The sequence below is a fragment of the Parus major genome, chromosome 10 (assembly GCF_001522545.3).
Source record: "Parus major isolate Abel chromosome 10, Parus_major1.1, whole genome shotgun sequence".
In the NCBI taxonomy this organism is placed as follows: domain Eukaryota; kingdom Metazoa; phylum Chordata; class Aves; order Passeriformes; family Paridae; genus Parus; species Parus major.
Genome location: NC_031779.1, coordinates 8,221,406 through 8,241,818, shown reverse-complemented (window position 1 = coordinate 8,241,818; position 20,413 = coordinate 8,221,406). Strand labels below are relative to the sequence as shown.

Sequence of the window (20,413 nt, the reverse complement as noted above, 5' to 3'; positions counted from 1 at the left end):
CAGATCTGAATTCATTCCAGTAAAATCAGGTATTCAGAAAATTAATCATTACTGTTTGACACAAACCTTGCTCTCTTTCAAGATTTCAATCAATACTTCATGTACTGTATCTCTGTTTTTTTCCAGAAATCCTTCACATTTATATTCTACCTGTGCAAACAGGTGAAATCATTAACTCTTCAGCAACACATAAACAAACATGGCAAAACAATAGTTTTTACTCTCCCAGCTGTGGTAGCCAAGAGCTGTTTATTAATCTCAAACATGATGGCTGAAACTCTGCTTTTCCCAGTTCCATTCTCTCGAGGTTACATACATGCATCCTGCAAATTTAGGAGAAGGACAAACTGACAGAATCTAAATCCTTCTGCCTTCATTAGGAACTTCTTTCCTCCTTCCTACATTATTCTATGATTTCAAATCAAAACACCAAAAAGGAATACTACATCTGAATTGTAAATAACTGAGACTGAAAGGTGTATGAGCTACAACTCTAGCTGTTCTGTTTATACATTCTATTATTTTTCTGCCTTTTTGTCCTCATGGTTTATTCTTATGCTCTCAAATTCATTATCTTAAGCACTTCTTACATTTAAATGACATTTTACAGGCTGTATCACCAATAAATAAATAGTGTTATAGAAGTTCCAAACAGGTGTGGTTAATATTTCCTATTTCCTACATTTGGATTTTTTCTGTATGAGCTACTGCTAGAAACATGGGGAACAATACTGGGTTGTTTACACTCTACCTTATCAGCAAAGTGTTGAATGATGAAAGAAGTGTTTGACATCCTTGGTTTTTCAAAGAGTGCGTTTTTATTGACAAAATTATTATATAGCTTCTGAAGCCAGTTTTCATCTTTTCCATGAGGCAGCTGTAAGAACAAGAAGGGAAATCTCTTTAACAAAGTCAGCTGGGCTGTTAGAAGCAGCAGAAATGCTGACTGTCAGTGAACAGCTGCTTAAATCCCCTCCAGTGAATTAAAAGTCCTGATAACAACCAGTTTTTGTCTCTTCAGACTCACCAGTGGCTCCCTGCAGCAAATCATTTTTGGAAAGAAGGCTGTATTAATCCACAAAGTTCTGTATCAAAAGTAGTGATTTGTGGATTAACTTGATTTTAAAAATACTGGTGTAAGAGAGTCCTGGAGACTGAGCAGGCCAAATTCCTGCTTGGAGCAAGACTACCAGCAGCAAAGTGCTGCCTGGCCTGCAGTTTGGGCAGGGTAAAGGAAAACAGAATAAGTAATTTACAGTCAAAATTGCCAATCAGAGGGCAAACATTATTGTTCCTTCTCTGAAGAAAATGTTTCATTTCCCACTAAAAAGGGTAAAATATGGATTACAAGCCCCACTTGTAAAAATCAATATAGTTGGGTTTTTTGTTGTTTTTTTTATGAGCAAATATTAAATTACCAAGCATTCTTCATCCAGAAGTTCTAAAATTCCCATTTTAGCTTCAATTAGGTCAATGACAGGCTGGTTATCGTAGAAGTCTATTAAAGTCCATGGAATGTCTTCCTTCATATATTCTTCTTGTTCAAGTTTAAAAACGTGCTGGATTTGCAAAAATTATGAAAACATAAAGAAGGTTACAATTAAGGGAAAATAAATACAGTATGTGCATGTGCATAGTTGTTGTAAATGTAAGATAGAAAAAAAATCTATTTTGGAGTGTATTATATATCTGTCTGTAAGAAAATAAACCTGGAAATTTTCATTTATATATATGCACATACCTTTGTTTACATATAAAAATAAAATATTTTTATTTATTACTGGATAGTCACTATCCAGAAATATCCATCACACAAGCACAAATTGCATTTACTAATATCCACCCTGGAGCAAAATAAGATAAAGAACTGTAACAAAAAGGAACATACCAGGTTAAATTGCTGCTGTAGTTTTTCATTAGCGTAATTAATACAAAATTGTTCAAAGCTGTTCACATCAAATGTTTCAAATCTGAAACACAATTCAAATAAGAAAAAAAATCCTTTGACATCAAAATCAAATGGCAGCATCCGTGAAAGTCTTTGGAGCAATCCCAATGTTTCTAAGGTAATTAACTAATCGTAAGACTAATGAAGATGCTAAGGAATTTCAAAACTTATCTAGAAGCTAATGTTGCCAGACACAACAAAGCAAAAAAATACACAGTTAAATCTAAACGTATCATATCAGAAGTTAAATTTAAACCTCATTCACAAAAAAAATTATGGTATTTATAGTAGCAGAGGATTTCCATTAATCTGGATGCTAAAGAACTTACATGACCATGACCTTTTAGTAAAACAAACTCCTCCAATTTCATTACCAGCACAAAAAAGTTCCTTTTTGAACTACTGCAAAGAAAAGCCACTCCGTTTTCAGAGACATTCTTACCCATAAATATCCAAAACACCAATGAAAGTGTGTTGCTTGCCAGAGAACTGCAGAGCTTGGTTAATTCTTTCCACAATGAAGTCAAATAAATGAGAGTAGATCTTCTTTGCCAGAGCATCCCTGGCGTTGACAGCCTGGGCCCTTGTCATTGGCTTTATCACCGTCTCCGAGGTGGTGACAATCTTTCGGTGGCACAACCACCGGCACATTTTGTCACAGTTTACCTCCAGAAGCTCACAGAATATGCTGAGATGTTTATCTTCCATCTTTAAAGAAGATCAATAAATATTATTAGGGCACACTTAATTCTTTAGCTATTGTCTAGACATTGAAATCCTTGCGCTGCTGACACCAAATTATGATTTTTATTTTTAGATAGGAGAGGGGCTGTGTTTTTACCTCTTCATGTGGCAAAAGAGCAAGATGAGCTAAAGCAAATAATACTGGATAGAACTCCTGATTCAGGAGAGAAAACCTTGGACTGGATGAGATGTTTCGGATTAAGATGCTGAGAGAAAGTTACTTTAGTCTATTTTTAGATGTTGCCTTTTAGACTTGCATAGCTTGCTGGGACACATTCTGAGCAGCTTTGACTATGCTCTGCTTCCTGCATCCTGCAGAGAGCTCCAAAATGGATTTTCCAGCAGCTGTGGATCAATTGGATACGGGGTACTCTTAGCCACATTTTGCCTTTTGTTAAGACTTTCTGAACCCGGGCACAGAAGAGCATCGGTGTGAACACTTGCTGTGATTCCACACAGATGGAGATGGAGAAATCAATCAAGTTTAGTGCACCAGATTTAATGCTGCTCTGAGCCCCAGATATGAGAGAAACTATTGCTAAAGCACTTCTGGCATAAAATAGAATAGAAAATGTTGGTGTCTGAATGAGCTGCTTCCTTACACTGATGGATGATCTTTCATCTCCAACAGCTGCTATTTCCACATTGCCCAAGTGCAGGATTGCTGCCAGCATTTTAAAAACATCCATCTGAAAATCCCCCTTCAGACCTAAAAAAACATTCCTTGATTATTTGAAATACGCAGAAACAGTACAATTAATTAAAGTAGAACAATGCTGGGTTGCTTGCTTTGTTGTGCAGCCAAGAATTGTACAGCATCTCTGTAGAGCACGATGCAAATCCTTGGTTCTGCCAATTTTCTGCCTGTCTGATCCGATGATAGATCGGGCAAAACTTCCTCGTACCTCCCCAAGTGCCAGCTCAAGTCTGATTTAGCTTTTACAAAAGATTTTACAGGGGCAAAGAGGCTTCCAATTCCACTTCTGTCACAGCATGTTAGTTTATGGGCCAGGAAGACTCCAGCCCTCAATGCTTCTGACCAGTAACAATTAACACCAATTGCTAATTGCTCCTGCCCAGCACTTGAAAACAGACCAACACCACGACGGACAGGCTAAACAGTTTATTTCAAGCTATGAAATAAACTGTTTAGGTAATTACCACCAACGTTTTGGGTATTTCAGAAACAATCCACCTTTGCCCATTTCAGGAAAAAAAATAAATTTTACTGAAAATGTATCCCCAAGAATTTACCCAGTAAGGAAAATGTCTTCTGCGTCTCCAGCATATTGGCTCTGTCATCAACCCCCTCGATTACAGTGCTGCCACCCATGCGAGTGTAGTTAAATTCCTCTGCACTTCCTGTAGAAAAGAAGCAAATCTTGTAATTCTGCAGAAATTAGGGGAGAGACACTTGTTAAAACTTTTATAACACAAAAAAATTAAAGATGCTGTCAGATGACATTTCAGTGATGAGCTGGAGGCCCTTTTTTTTTCTGAAGGAAATCCATGAGCCCAACCCAGTGAAACTGACACAAGTTCATATTTATAATTCCTAGATATCTTAATAGTCCATCTAATAAACAAACTGGAATGGAGACTGAGTAAACATATACCTAGATTCTGCTTCCCACAGCTTCTCTGTAGATAAATGAATACAGCCCCTAAGCTGACATGGCATCTGTCACTACAGAAAGTAAGAGAATAAGATTTCCAAAGACACTCAGGTACTTGATTGTGCACTATTTGAGTTACCAGGGATTTGCTACCAAGTCCAAAACCAGCAGGATTAACAGCTAAGTGACTTAAAAATGCAGGTTCTGTTTTAAGGCTGTGAGATTTATGCTGTAATGCACTAAACATCCTAGCACTTGAAAACCCAGCCTTAAAATGCTGCACTGCAAAAGCAAAGAGAAGGTTATTTTCTTGAGACCTACCCAATTTAAGATGTGCATATTCAGGTTGCATAGCAGATGCACACAACTGATAAAATATATGGTAGTTCCTTTCATTTTCTGACTGTAAAATAAAGCAAAGAGTAACATCACAGAAAAAATTAATTAACAACACAGTGAAGAAACAAACTGAAAACCACTTGATATTCAACACTATTGTAAAGTGATAATGACAACTGAAGGCTAAATTCTGCTGCAACACAGGTTAGCAAAGAAATTGCTTATTATTAAAATGGCACATCTTAGCAAGAGCTTTGAAAGGAATACAGTCAAGGATACTTTATTTCCACTGCCAATATGCAGAGTTCTTTCCCCAAGGATGTTAATAATTTCTTCAGCTTGAACAACCATCTACTAATAAGAACCGTGAAATACTGCAACAAAAAATGTGTAGGAGTGTCAGCTGAAACACTGCCCTGTGGGAACTCAAAAAACTCTCCACTTCCAAACCATCCTTCAGGGCAGAAGATAGATAAAAGTATTTTACAGTGAGTACACTGAAAAATTACAATACTACTAAAAAAGAAACCTTTGTAAAAAACGTTTTATAAAATTAAATACCTTCTTTAGTATAGTACCACAATTAAACCACAACATTGCAGTGAGTCACATGAAATAAGCCCTGGCCTTATAAATTTTCAGCCATTTTTTTTACTGAGACTCTTTTTGCCCTGTATATGCTGTTCCTTTCCAGGTGCAATTGGCCTCTGTTACTGTTGTAACCAAAAGTTACAGATTTCTCAAAAATTTCTTGCACTAATCTCAGGGAATTGTCCCTGAGAAGCATTCTTCAATAAACATAAGGAAGAACATGGAATAAAGTAACTTACCAAAAATAATATTAGCTCCTGTTAAAAAATAAATCAAATGTTGCTTGGATACATTGTTCAGAAGTTCACATAATATTGTCTTTACAGAACTAGTGTAGTGCTTCAGGAGCTATACTGACACTGACTATTTTAGACTTTATTTTACCCACCTGAAATACAACTCTGGATTTCTCAAGGAGGTATGTTCTCATGTTAGCTCCAATGATTTGGTAACCCCGATCAAAACTGATTTCAGTGTATTTTCCAAATCGACTGCTGTTATCATTCCGGGTGGTTTTTGCATTTCCCACAGCCTACAGAAATTATAAACTTTTATTTACTCATGTTTCTCATAAGAATAACTTAGTCAAAACTTGAGCCAACTACAAATCTCTAAAATCAAAGGTGCTCAGGGATCAATTTCAGCACTGAACTGTGTTACTTAAATTTTGAAGCCCAGAATTGATGACAAGCCTCAAGTCAAATAGTATAATGCTACATAAACTGAAAATTAGACAAAGTATGCTCTTCCACCAGAAGGATCCAGTTAATAAAACCAAACTTGTTCAATATTTTTATATCATCATCTAATTAAGTGGTCCAACAGCACTCTGGAGACAAACTAGCACCTCCACAGGGCCACTGGTAAATCAGACAGGAGTGGGTGTTCCCGAGGCTCTTTCCATCAGCAACATCCAGAGGCTGAACTTTCTAATTTAGGTACCTAACTCAGACAGATAAAGCATTCCTAAAGATTTCAAACAAAATTTCCCAGAAGCTCTCAGAATTCTTTCCTTGATGAGTACAGACTTGACAGATACTCTCCGAAACTTACCTCTGTTATTGGATTGGATGCCAATACTTTATCCTCCACGTGTGCATTGCCGCTTGACTTACTCACAGTGGCAAAGTATCTCATAGTATACCTTGCAGACACAGTCTTTCCAGCTCCTGATTCTCCACTGACTATAATAGACTGATTTTTGTTATTTCTAAAACCAAATAATCAGACAGTTCATGTCAGACATGTCTGAAGTGCATGTATACATGTAGGAATTACACATATGAAACAATGTTTGAAATCCCAGCTGTGCCCAACTCTCATATACCAGTTCCATCCTTCATCCATTCTTCTCTTACTCCTCTTCAGCTGTAACCTCTAGGCTGATGTCACTGCTGTTCACTAAGTCAGTGTTTTACCCTTCATCAAGAATGAAAATAGTTTTGAGTTCTAGAATTTCCTCAGCTGGTAAAGGAATCCCTTCTCCTCTAATTAAGCTCTATCTTCAAATGTATTCCTAATAGCCAGTGGCACATACGGTAAAATTAAGTGACAATTAACACTGACTGCCTCTAGACTTGAAGTGTTATTTATGGACATTAAATAACATACTGAACCTTGCCATTTGCTTGTATGCTTCTTCTGCCACAGCAAATATGTGTGGATCCATGTCCCCCATGTTTTGCCCACTGTATGCATGGATAATGGCATCTCCATATATTGGCAGCTGCTTGTAGGGGTTTATTGCAACCAGAATTATTCCTACAGCCAAGTGTACAAAAGAAAAGTAAAACACAGGTTAGTCATATGGAATGCCTGTTTTTGGCATCAACAGTTGCAATAATACAAAGTAGCAATTTTCTAGGTAGCAGATGCTAACGAGCAAACAAGTCTATACTCACATATAAAACCAGTTAACATGAGTTAAAATACATTTCAGGAAAACATTACACACATGTTGCAAACAAAATCAAGATTAATACTTCTTTAAAAATATTTTTAAGACCTCTACATTTCACTTAGCTTACCACTATATGTGTAGATAAGCTTGGACTCCACAAAACGAATTTTAAGGTTGTGTAGAACAGCTGGTTCATGGAGATAACTGAGTGCAGTGAGATCATTTTCACCAACAAGTATGTCAGGATTTCGTAGTGGTGGCAAAGCAGCCAGATCAACAGGGTAACTCAGCTCCTGTCAACAAAAATTACTTGAAATGTCATAAAATGCATTATGTCTGCATTAGTACAAATCTTCTATCTTTACATGAAGTTACAGAGCTGATGCAGCCCTGTCTGATCTTCTATTTCATTGATTCCATACATCCCACTGAACCTGGGAGAACTGGAGCTGTTTGTTGCTTATGAAAAAGAAAGCCTCATTCTCTGTATTTACAATGTGTTGTATTGAAATCTGTAAAAATGGAACATGCTTAGCTCTCTAAAGAGAGGCATATTTCAAGTACAGTTGAGAATAATAGAACAGCTGCAATTGAATGAAAGTAAAGACCTGGTCAGAACTCAGGTCAGCTCTATAGCTACCCTTACTTACAATTCCTCAGTCTTCTTTACAGAAAGTTTAAATCTCACTTCTGTTTCTTTCAACAAATCCATTTAATCATACCTTTAATAGCTGTCTTTATGGAACAGGAATGCAGAAATACAGAAATGCTTTCCAAGCATTAAATATGTAAAGAGCTTGGATACTATAATTAATAGATCTTGCACAAACCAACAAAAAAAGCAACAGCTGGCTCTGAGAGAGAACTATGCCTGCCCTGCACTTCAGATTTTTACTGCAATTTAGGATGAATTTCAGGGCTTGTTTCCAAAGCGATCTTTGAGGTCTGTTCTCCATACTAATGTAAACAGACAGTGGAACTGCACTCATATTTTTGGGCAGCAGATGTGTACTGAACCAATTTCAATATGTTGAAAAGGGGAAATATGTTATTTAGATCCCATAATGGTGAGTCCCATGTTTCTACATAAACATATCTCAGCAAACGCCACAATAATTCAGGTTTTTCTCCTTACAGTTCCATCTTCTAATTGCACATGGAGAAAGCGGTCTCCAGCTTTGTAGTTTTTTGTGATTTCTGCAGACTGCCAAACTTCTTCCTGATCAGGGATCCAAACTCTATTGTACTGTAACAGAAAAACAAGGCAATAGTTAACTTAGTTACTGTTATAATACCAGGCTAGCATTAAAAATACCTTTCAAACATCAAGTGCAATGCAGTTTGAGGACTTTTGGGGATTATTATTAGCTCTGTACACCAGGATATATTTTTTGTGGTTTTGCTATTTTTCAGGAAAGAATAAAAAAAGCAAGCAGACTCATTAATTTCAGACATGCAAATTCTGCTCCTGTTCAGAGCAGAGTCTGCAGAACAACACAGCGTGCAGGAAGGTGAGCAAGGGCCAGGCTCTTCAAATCCTCTAACACTGAACAATGACTAAAATACCCTTAAGGGAGAGACCTTGTTTCTAGGAGGGTTCAAATAAGCAAGTTCCAGAGAAAACATCTCATTTACCAGAATTCAGACCATCAAGTATAGACAATCACTTCCCTGAATTCAAGTACAGGACACTGAACTCAGGATGCATTTTGCCATAGGCACATCCAAGACTCTGCACAGTTCCCTTTCTTTTAATGGGACTGAAGTGCAACCTCCAAACATCTTTCCCTGCTCTAGGACAAACTTCAGAGACTACTGGCTGGTTTCTTTCTTTACAAGCATCCACTGGCATACTTTAGATCCATCCCAGCAAGGTATCTCTAACCCACTGAAGCACAGATATTTGAGGAAAATATTTGAATGTAAGTTACACTGTTTGAACCATTTAGTTCTCCTATGCTGAGGTTAAAATGCTGAAGCCAAAACAGCTTCTTTAAACGCTCTGCCTGAGAAGCTATGGGAAACAACATGCCATAGAAGGATGTAACACAGCTGGAAACCTCAGTCAGTAGGGAATTACTTTACTGATGTGGAATGTGTCCTTCTCATCCTGACAGAGTTTGACAAAGCCACATCATCTGTCCCTACTCACACAAGAAACTATAATGTATAGTCTTCCATCATCTTTCTGATTTATAGCCAGAACCCTTCATTTAATTCCCTCACCCTAGCTATATTCATGGTCAGTTGAAACAAGCTGTTTAAATAAACCTGTGAGAACTGCTGCAGCTGCTTACCTGAAAAATTAACATTAGTCATCATTTCATGGAGTGTGAGCAGATGCACAGATACCTTGGGGACTTGTATTCCCCCCCTTCATTTTGGTGCTGCAACTGTTGGTTTTGGCACAAATGACCTTTTTCCACTCTAATTTAGAAGCAGCCTTGGAAGCTCCAGTAGATCCTCAGAACATGAGTGTCTCTGCCCCAGGAGCCCCACTGAACCATGGTGGGTGTCTACAGAGGTCCCTGCAACCTGCCCTGTACAGCTGTAACTTCCTCAGGTCTGGCTCCCAAGAATCAACACCAAATAATTTAGGGTAGGAGGGACTTGCAAAGGAATGTCCTGTGAGCTAGCCTGTGCAGCTCAGTGACTTCTCCAGCTGAGTTTTCAGTATCTCTAAGGACAGACATGGACCTTTCCAGGGAGCCCACGCCAGCCTGATGCCCATCAGGGGATGAACAGCCATGGAAACTCAGCTGCTTCCACAACACCTCTTTGCTGATGCTTTCAGCATGATGGCATTTTTTCACACAATATCCAAAATCACAAAGACATTTTCTAAATAACCCCAAACCACTGTAATGGCAATTTTTTCCACTCCCTTGTTACCAAGGGGACAAAAGCACAGCTCCACAAGTATTTATTTAATAGCCACATGAAAGACGTGGCTAAATTAGCTTTAATTTGAGTTTTCCATGTTTGTCCAAGTATAAATTGTTATTTGTATCATTCCTACACTTTGCTGATCTCCTCCCGGCTTACAGAAAGCACTTGTTAAATTGAATTATTTGTTTGCTGTTATTCTTTGTGAGTTAGAATATCACCACCAAACAGCCTCAGGGGCACCAAGTGTGCTCCCATGCAAGAAAATGAACTGCACTAGGTCAAGGACGAGAAAGGGAGGGAGAAGAATGTGATAAAAGCATTGATTCTCCAGGAAAGGCCCCTGGAGTTGCAGGAGCCTCCATTGGCAAATGCACCCAGCCTACAGAGTTGGCCGTCTCCAAACCCTGCCTCGCAAGTAAACAGACGGGAGTTTGCTCATTTCCGTGTCGGGTTACACCCGCACTCCTTCCCCCTTCACCTGCCTGACATTATTCCCGGGACACCCGCGTTCGTTCCGCCAGCAGCAGCATTATTCCCGGGAAACCCGCCTTCGTTCTGCCAGCGGCAGCAGGAGCCGCCAGCCCTGCGGCCCCGGGCTCCGTGAGGGCTGCTGCAGCTACAGGCTCAGCCCATCACCGACATACCCCTGTCCGTTCTGTTATTTAAAGCTAAGCAAACAAACGATACGTCACAACACTCCGGTGACTACAGGAGAAGTGGGAAAAGTTGTGCAAAAGTTTCAGCAGACGCATTAGGGAGGAAGAATCTTTGCTTCATGGCCGAGCTCTGCCCCACACATTCAATATTTGCCCAACAGAAAGCGCTCCGAGCCCTAGTGCCCAGGGAAGGGCACTTAAACCTTCACGTTGGCAAATCGCTGCCTGGAACAGCGGGACCTGCTCCCGGAGGCCGAGAGTGTCCCAGAAGCAGCGTTCCTTTCCAAGGGAAGCGTCTCCTCACGGTGCTCCCGGTGCGATGTCCCTCACGGGCGGCTCCGCGCTGCGCCCACGGCCCGCGGGCGCACGAAGCGAGCACGGCCCCTGCTCGCTTCCCCTCGCCCCTTCCCCAGCCCCTTCCTCCTTCCCCAGCCCCGCTCACCTGCGTGTAGAGCTCGGCCAGCGCCATCGGGGCACAGCCGCAGAGCCACCGCAGGTCCCGCAGGTGACCGCGGCCCGGCCCCCGCCCCGGGGCGTGGGGAACGGCCCTGCCCCGCTCCCCGGCCCTGCCCCGCTCCCCGGCCCTGCCCCGCTCCCCGGACAGCCCCAGCCCCAGCCCTGCCCCAGCCCCGCTCCGGTGACCGCAGAGCCCGGCAGAGCGGGCAGAGCCGTGCGGGGCAGGTTCCGCGGTCGACGGGCAGCAGGAGCCCGGCTCTGCCCGTCCAGCCCAGCTGGGCAGCTCTCTCTGTCACTGTCCTGGCACAGCCGCCACCTCCGATACACCTTCAGGGACCGGGAATGATGGACAATGCGGACACTACTGGGAGCAGTTCTGACACAGCAGAGAAAACCAACAGAAACATTAATCACCTCCTTACAAAGCACTGTAAAGCAATTTCTATGACAAGCTCAGACTAAGATGAAAATTAACAACTCTGTGTGCGTTTAGTAGGTTTAAAGCACTAAAAGGTGCTAGTTAAATATCCTTTATGAGGAAGAAGACTTGAACAACCCCAGTGCCGTGTTTTAGCAGGTGGATAGGTGCCAAGAGCCACCAGCCCTCCCCACCTAACACAAGGAGCTTGCACGGCACACATGGGAACAGTGTAGTGAAGTTACTCCAACTTTATTTCAGGAACAGTTAATATTAGATGACAGAACACCCTAACTAGAAATGGGTTTCGTTGAACAAAGTATTTGCCCGTAAGCACAGCAGTTTATGGCACACCGCTGCTATCTGGGTGTGTATTTACACATCCTCAGATTTTAACCAACTCCCTTGGCAGTCAACAGCAGGCCTGCCATGGAGGCAGAGGGAACCCTGTGACCATCTGGGGTCTGTGCCAGCACACAGCTCATGAGCCACCAACCAACCAAAAAAACCTGAAACAAACTGTACAGTTGTACTTTTATTTGGACATTTTCCAGTGATAGCTATTAGGCTACAGTTTCTATGATGCATACATTTACTAAGTACAACATCAGACATTACAACAGATCAGAGCTCAGGTAATTCTGACAATGTTTTGTTTTTCATCTATGTACGGTAGTGGCATCAAGTGAAAACCTATGTTTAAAGGCTTTTACTCATCGCATGAAGTATCAGCATCTTAAAAAACCCAAGTGTTTACTCATAATTTTAGCATGGTACTTGAAATGTGTTCAGTTTAAATCACAAATTACATATAGACCTTTGAATTGCAATTGCTGGTGTTTCCAAGTTGGGAACAAATGTTGCTGGATATCAATCCACTTTCAATGAAGCTGATGCTGCTTTTTCCTGTGATAGATTAATCTCATTTAACTGCATTAAGCACTTTTATGTTCCATCCCAGTTTGAAGTGTGAGGAGCAATTTTTCAAAATTTGGGTAGAAGACTGTGTCCTAAACATCAGAATAAAATGATCACTGGAATAAAAATACACCAAACTGAATGAGGTAATTATTGTGCAAAATCTGTAGAATAACTGTATATATTTCTAAGGGGTCACTGACAAGTATTTTTCCAGCATCTGATAAAATCTCTCATCTCAACAGATAATAAATTAAAATATAAAAGATATGTCCACATTAAGAGAGCATAACAATGATTCAAAGGAAAAAGTTTTTTTAAGTATTTCTGCATTATATTCCATGGTTAAAGAGATTTTAGTCCTAAGGTGAAAGTTATATTATACACTCACACTAAAATTTTACTTCTGAAAAGTGCATGTAAAATACTGTCATGTAAAATGTTAGATGAATTACCATCAATACATCTATTCCAACTCAAAAATATTCTCCTTTAAAACATGTCAAGCAGCATGTACTTTTAACGTGATATAAAAGTCAAACCAGTCAAACCACTGAGTTTAAGGATGATACCTATAAATTACTAAGCACTACTTTTTTTTAAGGAAATGATACGATAAGGCTTTTTACAGGTAAACAAAATTTAAAGATAAACAAAAATACATTTAGGCATACATTTTAAATACTAACGCTGAAGTAGTGGATACATTTCCTGATCTACAGTATGAACATACTGTAATGCCAATTGTTTGGTTTTCAATAGGAGAAAAAAACTGGTAGGTCAGCATGTTCTCATGTGTTTTCTTTCCTAACCCTGTTACTGGATGTGAAGGCTTTGCCATGACATTCTCACAAGTACAGTACCCTGACAGTCTGAAAATGACCTTACACCTTATTTGGAGCCACTTGACAGCAGCCAGAATCTCAGAAACCAAGTAACATTTGGAAAAGGAGTGTTTGGTATACCATGCAGAGGAAAACAATCTAAATCGTTCAGCAAAGATCATTCAGAACCTTTTTACAATGCAGTACTGAGTTTCTGGGAGTACTGACATGATCCATCAAATGTAATATGGGCCATTTGAATACAAGATGAAAGGAGCATCTTAAAATGATACTGACAAAGTTTATGTTGTCTTTATTTCCAACTTTAGCAACCATACAAACAGCACGTCTGCCTCTCAAGTAAAACAAAACTGAAATGTTTCAGTCTGCTTAACAGCAAATCTTTTCTCTGTGAATCTGCAGGCAAACAGAGGAGCACCCAACAGTCTAATAGTGTACCTCTAGGTTATTTATCAATATTGTAAAATAAATTAATGTTAACACTAAGATGCAGATTATTATAATACATTAAAAATATTGCACAATGCAACTGAGCAATGTGTGTGGCTTTATTTTTACATGTATATTTGAGCCATACACCACAGAACTGGAACCTTACGTGAGGCTTCTGTGCTTATGCCCCACACTGTGAAATGTGAATTTTATATAGCAGACCCAAAATGTGTGAGACAGAAGAATCTTTCCAGTAAAATGTGCAACATTCAAAATAACTCAGTTTCTCATTATGCACTCTGATTTCCAACCATTAAATCAGCATGAATCATAGTCAAGTGACAGCATCATAGTCAAAACCTACTTAACTTTCTTGTTAGTCAACCTTTCTAAGAATGAGAGCCTTGGGCTACTGCAGATTTTTTCTATTAAAGTTTTTCCTCACATATTCCAGTGTGAAAGAAGACTTTTCTCTGGTTTGTTTTTTTTTTTTAAGTGGCAAAAGCCCAAGACATTATACTCAAAATACACATCGTCATCTCTGGGGTCTACAAAGAACAACATTAGACAGGCTCTATAACCTTAATAAATACTTAAAATCATTACTGACTTCTGATCGTTTGCTTCAAGATTCTGTATTTTAAACTAACTACTTTTAAAAATAACTAAACATATAATTTCCAGTGTGCTACTTGTGCTTAGTTACCGTTTTCCTCTACAGGTGTTACTTGATACAATGTGCAAAAATCCAGTTAAAATAACAGACTGCAACAGACTGTAAATAAGGTTGACAACAAAAAATGAAGTATCTTATTTTTAGTGCTTAGTATGATACTGTCACACATTTAAAACAACAGAATATGCAGCAGCGATTTAGTTTGCTTGGTAAACCACAGTTCTAACAAATGAACACCTAGGAGCATATAGTGAGCTATAAGACTTACCACTACAGTTTATTTCAAACTGACATGAATGAGGAAGTGGTTTAAGAAATAACTTTATATATTGCCAGTTTGTGTTTTTCCATTCCAGTTTTTACAAATTAAATGTAACAGGCTCCCACGTGACTGTGTATTCTACTACAAAATGCCTTACTTTCAAGTCTTCCATGTCCAGGACTGTGACTGTCCCTATTGGTCCCCACCCATGAGAAGATTACATATGGATTTTAATTTACACTATTTAAATATGTTACTAAAGATCTAAAAATGTCTCTAGACAGCTGAAGACACAATTTTTGTCCAAGCCCGATTTCCATACTCTGGAAACGTATGAATCAGTGGTGTCCTCATAAATGCAATGAGCGAGCACAAATGCACATCTTCCTAGGAGCATTCAGTCTGTGGTGCTGCTGGGCAGTTTCCAGCTACCTCAACTACACATCTGGGCTTAGACAGGCTTTTGTTCAGAAAAGGTGGGTTTAGTGGCTCACTATGTTTGAACAGGTACAGAGATCAGGCAACCGCTTCTCCATCTAACACTGACGGGACATCCTTGCGATCAGACACGTGATATGAAACCCAGGCCCAAGCTGGCTGGGATCTGAATGGTTTCTAAAGCCAGAGAGGATGGATTAAACGGAAAAGTAACAGGGAAGATGTGTTTAGCATCCATGAGCAACTGAGGAGAGTCCTTCCTGTCTCGCAGACGCACCTGCAAAGACAAGAAAGTGGTGACACCGGTGCTCAGCCAGCTGACCGACAGCAACCACCTCCCAAAGATGGTCTGTGCTTACAGCCGTGTGTGCAAACACTCTGTGCTGACCTGAGCCAACACATTTACACCAACTGTGCCAGTAAACTGCAGTTACTTGGATCAGCTTCAGTTCTGCACATCACCCCGTTACAATGCACCCTGGGAATACTCAGATTCCCTGCAAAAGGAAGACTTTGCCCAGTGTCTGGTAACCATCTTTTCAGTAAGTGGAATTACAGCTTTATCTCAGTTCCACCTTCCCAATCCCCCTTACCTTGCTATACTATAATTCAGCTTCTACTAGACCAGAAAGCACATGCTTCTTTCTTTAATTTTGCTCTACTGGCTGTTTATATTTGGAGTTCTCAAAACTTTTCATTTTCATCAATATATATAAAAATAGAAGAGGTAAATTAAGAACTTTGGTATAGATATAGGCCTCATTTTCCAAAGAACTGAACTTGACATGCAGATACAGGTCTGAGTAAATCTGCATATCTAAATCTCAGTGCTTGAAAAGCTGTCTTACAAGTGAACACACATACACAAAGATGAGTAAGTACAAAAACCTGTCACCTGAAAACCTCATTCCTACTGACAGGGAAGCTAACACTTTCATGTAAGTCTGAAGGCAGGAACTTGTGATTGCTTAAATTTTAAGGCTGACATCACCTTTTCAATGCTGTTAAACTATGATAGCTAAAAAGCATAGTTAAATTCATTTTCATGAATGTATTTCAGGGTGCGAGCAATTTTGGCTTATCATAGGTTTTCTTAGGAAGAGTCAAATGGTTTTTGATGAGAAGACATACCTGTATTGTACGTATAAATGACACCAAGACTCTCTCTTCAAACTCATTAACTGGAGTATACAAATTCAGAACTTTTACAATCTGTGAAGAAGAACAATCACTTTCAGGTTCATGTTATTGATCAACCAACAGATGCATCCATGATTACTAATAAAATAATTTTAAAATTAGCTATTTGAAAAAGAAAATTATTTAAAAGTATGTGCAATTTTTTTTCTCTATTGATTAATGCAGAATTCCATCACCCTGCTCAATGCTATCAGTTAAATGACTGCCTCCTTCAGAACATGTGCTCTTTGGAGGTAGAAACCCTAAATTTCTATGTATGTGATGAAAATACCAAATGATGGAAAAATCACGTGAAAAGTAACTGATTGTTTTCCTACCCGAAAACATGATGCAATTCTCACTCTAATTTTGACCCTGCAGTCATGACCTCCTATAGTCTCACAACTTTTCTGTTATTCAAGAGAGTGAGCTATTTCTCTAGAAACAGGGCTAAAACCACCAAGAGAAAGAATTAGATAACAAATACTTTAAATAATAATATGGGTGAAACTTGTAAAATCTATTAAAAAATCTCTTTGTTTTTTTACCATTCCCCTTTATTAAAAAAAAACAAAACACTTTGTTAAAAAGTTAAAACAGAGTTCATGGAATTCTAACTTATTCAGTAGAAAACTAAATGATTTTTCAGTAATCTGAATTAATAAATCAAAATGGTTTTATCAACACAACTGCTAGTGCTGACACAACTGTGAAAGAAATAGGGAAATTTCTTCCTTTTCCTTGTGAGAACTGTTCATTAAGCAGCAAAGATGCTTGGGTCCATTTATACCTGTACAAGCTGTAGCATGGTTTGAAAAAGAAGTGCAACAAATCTGTACAAAATCTGAGCCTCAAAAATAGGAATCTGTTTACTCAGGTCCACTTGGTTCAGCCTTTGAGGCTAATGGCTGTGGTAACTCTACACTCTTGTTTGCAGACTCAGAGACAACAGCTCTGAATTGTCCATCAGCTTGGCTGGATACCAATTCTGATGGCAGAAAGATCAATTCCCACCATCCTAGGCAAAGCTGTGTGGAGTACAGAGACGTCTTTGAATGAAGACTTTTCTCTAAGGATTTCCAAAAACTGAGAGACTGTGTATAGCACTGCACCCTGCACAATCTATTTAGCTTCCTCTCATTTGCTCAAGACTTATCTCAAACATCAGACTCAAAAGGGTCTGGTCCTTTTTTCACTCCTCCCCAAATTAATATGTTTTAGTAAAACAAAGTAAGAAACCTCCAATTCCTGTGTGACAGCATTGCTGGCAGGGATAGCAAACACCAACAGAGCAGAGAACTGCTCAGGAGGGACAGCAGGACAGACAGTGAGGATTTGCTCACCTGGGCAGTAGTCAGTGCGTTGCACATTGAACAAATGGCTTCTGCATCTTCATCTGTTTTCTTTTTTACCTGCAGCAACTGTGCAGCCTGGATGAGGGGTTCCAGGGTTTCCTTAGCACCACTATTCATCAAATTTTTATCACGTAGCCATTCTTCCAGTTGACTCACATTGTATCTGTACAAAGAGGTAAGAACATCAAGAACATTAATGCCTGATTATGGATAAATGGAAAGCATGTGTAATTTCATGTTGATTTCCCAGTGCTGCTTATGTCCTTATGTGATTTTCCTTCTTGTTATTTTGTCTTCACACTGATTCTTCCAATTAAGGCAGGGATTTTGACTTTCATAACAGTTATACTATAACTGTATAGTCAAAGATTTCCACTAACTAGTCTTTCCCATTTGTTTCTCTTCCTATTAATTGTGTGAATGTGATAAGAAGAAAGGCAAAGGAGATTTTGTCCACACTGAAGTACAGAGAGGCTTTGGAAGGTAACTTGAGGGACTGGAATGACCTGGCTAAATTTCCTGACATATGCCAGTAAAATCCACTGGAGAAGTGATGTGAAATGCAGGAGATGATTCACAAGGCTTTACCTCAGGATGCAGCAAACTAGTGTAGACAAAGAGGTATCCACTGCACCACCAGCACACAAAGAAAAGCAGCAGGTATGTTGGCTATTCTTCTCAAGCTGAAGAAGCAATTACCAATACTTCACCTACAGCTCTGATTCCCACTTGATAAGGAAACACTTTCTGGTTTGCTTCTACCACATTTCCTTGATTGTCAGGTAGAATTTGGCCAAGGTCAACTAAGCTGGTTTTTAACTGAGTTTCACCAAATCAGTTTAACATCATCTGCACCTGTTTGCATGTGGAAAAATAAATACTCCAGATATCTGCACCTGCATCAAAATGAAATCCAGCAATGTCAAGAGTTCAGTAAGGTTTGCAGCAGTGCATTGTAGAGAACCGTAGCAAGCTTTCCCACCTTATCTGCATTCCCTTGCTCCAGGAGCACATGTCCTTGCGCAGGAGGAGGTTATTGAGCGTTACAGCCCCGATGATGTAGAACATCTGCTTGACCACCTGTTTGATCAGCTCTGGGTCCATTCCATGCTGACACATCACCGAGTGGAAGGAGTTCAGCTGCCGGATGATGGAGTCCAAGGTGTAGGTGCCCTCATCAGCAATGCTGGATGTTCTCTTCCGCAGCCCTGTCGGCTTCACCCCTGAGACACCCTGGATGGTCTCGTGCTCCAGCATTCCTGAAACTGCATTTGATTGACAACATTATTGTAATGACTGGAAACTGCTGATAGACAAACTTATTGTGCAAGACAGCAAAGCAGAGGGCAGGCTGGGCTTTCTGCTAGCCCCAGTTTACCCTGATTTCCAGAAACTGTGTGTCCCACTATGTTCTGCAAAGTCTAAGTTCACAGGGTTTCTACAAAGATTCTAGCGTGTGTGTTTAAAAGGACAGTCTGAACCTAGCTCAGGAAAGTAGTTTTTTCCTCCCAGGGTCATAGGAGCAGCAGAGTCAGCAAACTGAGAGCTGTTCCATTCTTCTAAAATGTTATGATTGGAAAGCATGAAAATTTTGGTGAGAGTATTATTGTCTGAACAGAAAATGAAAAGTATTCTTAATTGAAAAAAAAAAAAAAATCTCTGAATGTTAGCTTTATCACTGCTCGTGATTTAATTCCTCACTGCTGTCCATAACGACCAAACAATTTTTTCCACATTAATTTTAATTAAAGGTTCTCATGTAATTAAAGTCTGATTTTTTCCACGGGATACTTCCCAACAGACAGGGAAACAAATATCAGATTGTCCTGACAGCTTCTTCCTGTAAATGCCTGATTTATGCCAAGCATGAATAAGATATACCAATTTATTCTGGCACTGCCAGAAAAACCAGTCACAGTTTAGTTTTTCCTCTAATCCAACCTGTCCAGAAGAGTCCTTGTCATATGTGAACAGAATACCACAAGAACTATTAATGAAACTCTACTGTTTAGGAAGAAATACAAGATACATCTACTACTACCATCATGATTTTCATTTTGGTACTATGTTGTGAAGCTTAAGGAATTAAACTTTGCCTTACCAATCATTGGTTGCAGAATATTTTCCAACACTCGGACAAGTTGTTGGTAGATCTGAATAGCCAAGTCACTCAGTACTTGTCTGTATTCAGCTAAATCAAAATTAGTGAGGCAGTGTTCATTTTGACGAGGTGTATTATGCTTCATGAACCCCTGAATTCATAAAATAACAGAAATTAATGCTTCAGTAGAGCATAAAAATATTACACAAACCCAGTATTTGCATTTTCTTTCATGCAACTGACAAATAATACCTTAAGCCACAGCCCTACAAAATTTTAGTTTGGAACTTTGTCTGATTGAGGCTAATGCTAGGATTTGCTTTTCAAGTGTGATGCCTGCCAGCACCTGCTTCCTTAACTCCAAATTTCAGGTCTGTGACACAGGAACAAACTCTGCCAGTTTTCTGGCAGGCAAGACTCCCTCCCTCTCCAGCACGGGCACTTTCACCTGGCCAGCTACGGCCAAAAGCCCAGTTAAGCCTGAAAAAAGAATTGTGCCTATCACAGCCTCCAAATGTCAACTGGGCTGCTATACTATGGTTAAAAGGCCTAATAAGGCCTTTTTGATAGGGAGTCCAGTGAATCATTGCTAAAAAACCATAATGGTACCTGCCAGATTCTCCTGCTTAACCTGAGCTGGCCTTTCTGGG

The 20,413-nt window shown here is 39.6% G+C and overlaps 2 protein-coding genes across 2 annotated transcripts in view; both read right to left on the bottom strand.

Annotated features, from left to right (window-relative positions):
* MYO5C (myosin VC) overlaps window positions 1-11,217 on the bottom strand; it is a 33,006-nt gene extending 21,789 nt beyond the window's left edge. Inside the window, exons 1-14 of the mRNA XM_015639127.2 lie at window positions 11,126-11,217; window positions 8,274-8,384; window positions 7,266-7,431; window positions 6,855-6,999; window positions 6,292-6,448; window positions 5,627-5,770; window positions 4,630-4,711; window positions 3,947-4,054; window positions 3,295-3,401; window positions 2,391-2,656; window positions 1,889-1,970; window positions 1,419-1,559; window positions 752-877; window positions 67-150 (exon numbers count right to left, since the gene is read on the bottom strand). Of these exons, the coding sequence (XP_015494613.1) occupies window positions 67-150; window positions 752-877; window positions 1,419-1,559; window positions 1,889-1,970; window positions 2,391-2,656; window positions 3,295-3,401; window positions 3,947-4,054; window positions 4,630-4,711; window positions 5,627-5,770; window positions 6,292-6,448; window positions 6,855-6,999; window positions 7,266-7,431; window positions 8,274-8,384; window positions 11,126-11,152 (1,746 nt within the window). The 5' untranslated portion in view covers window positions 11,153-11,217. The remainder of the gene's footprint in view (window positions 1-66; window positions 151-751; window positions 878-1,418; window positions 1,560-1,888; window positions 1,971-2,390; window positions 2,657-3,294; window positions 3,402-3,946; window positions 4,055-4,629; window positions 4,712-5,626; window positions 5,771-6,291; window positions 6,449-6,854; window positions 7,000-7,265; window positions 7,432-8,273; window positions 8,385-11,125) is intronic.
* A 576-nt stretch (window positions 11,218-11,793) lies between these two features.
* Window positions 11,794-20,413, bottom strand: part of MYO5A (myosin VA) — an 86,998-nt gene continuing 78,378 nt past the window's right edge. Inside the window, exons 39-43 of the mRNA XM_033517030.1 lie at window positions 19,764-19,914; window positions 18,645-18,927; window positions 17,651-17,825; window positions 16,260-16,340; window positions 11,794-15,405 (exon numbers count right to left, since the gene is read on the bottom strand). Coding sequence (XP_033372921.1) covers window positions 15,253-15,405; window positions 16,260-16,340; window positions 17,651-17,825; window positions 18,645-18,927; window positions 19,764-19,914 — 843 coding nt within the window. The 3' untranslated portion in view covers window positions 11,794-15,252. The remainder of the gene's footprint in view (window positions 15,406-16,259; window positions 16,341-17,650; window positions 17,826-18,644; window positions 18,928-19,763; window positions 19,915-20,413) is intronic.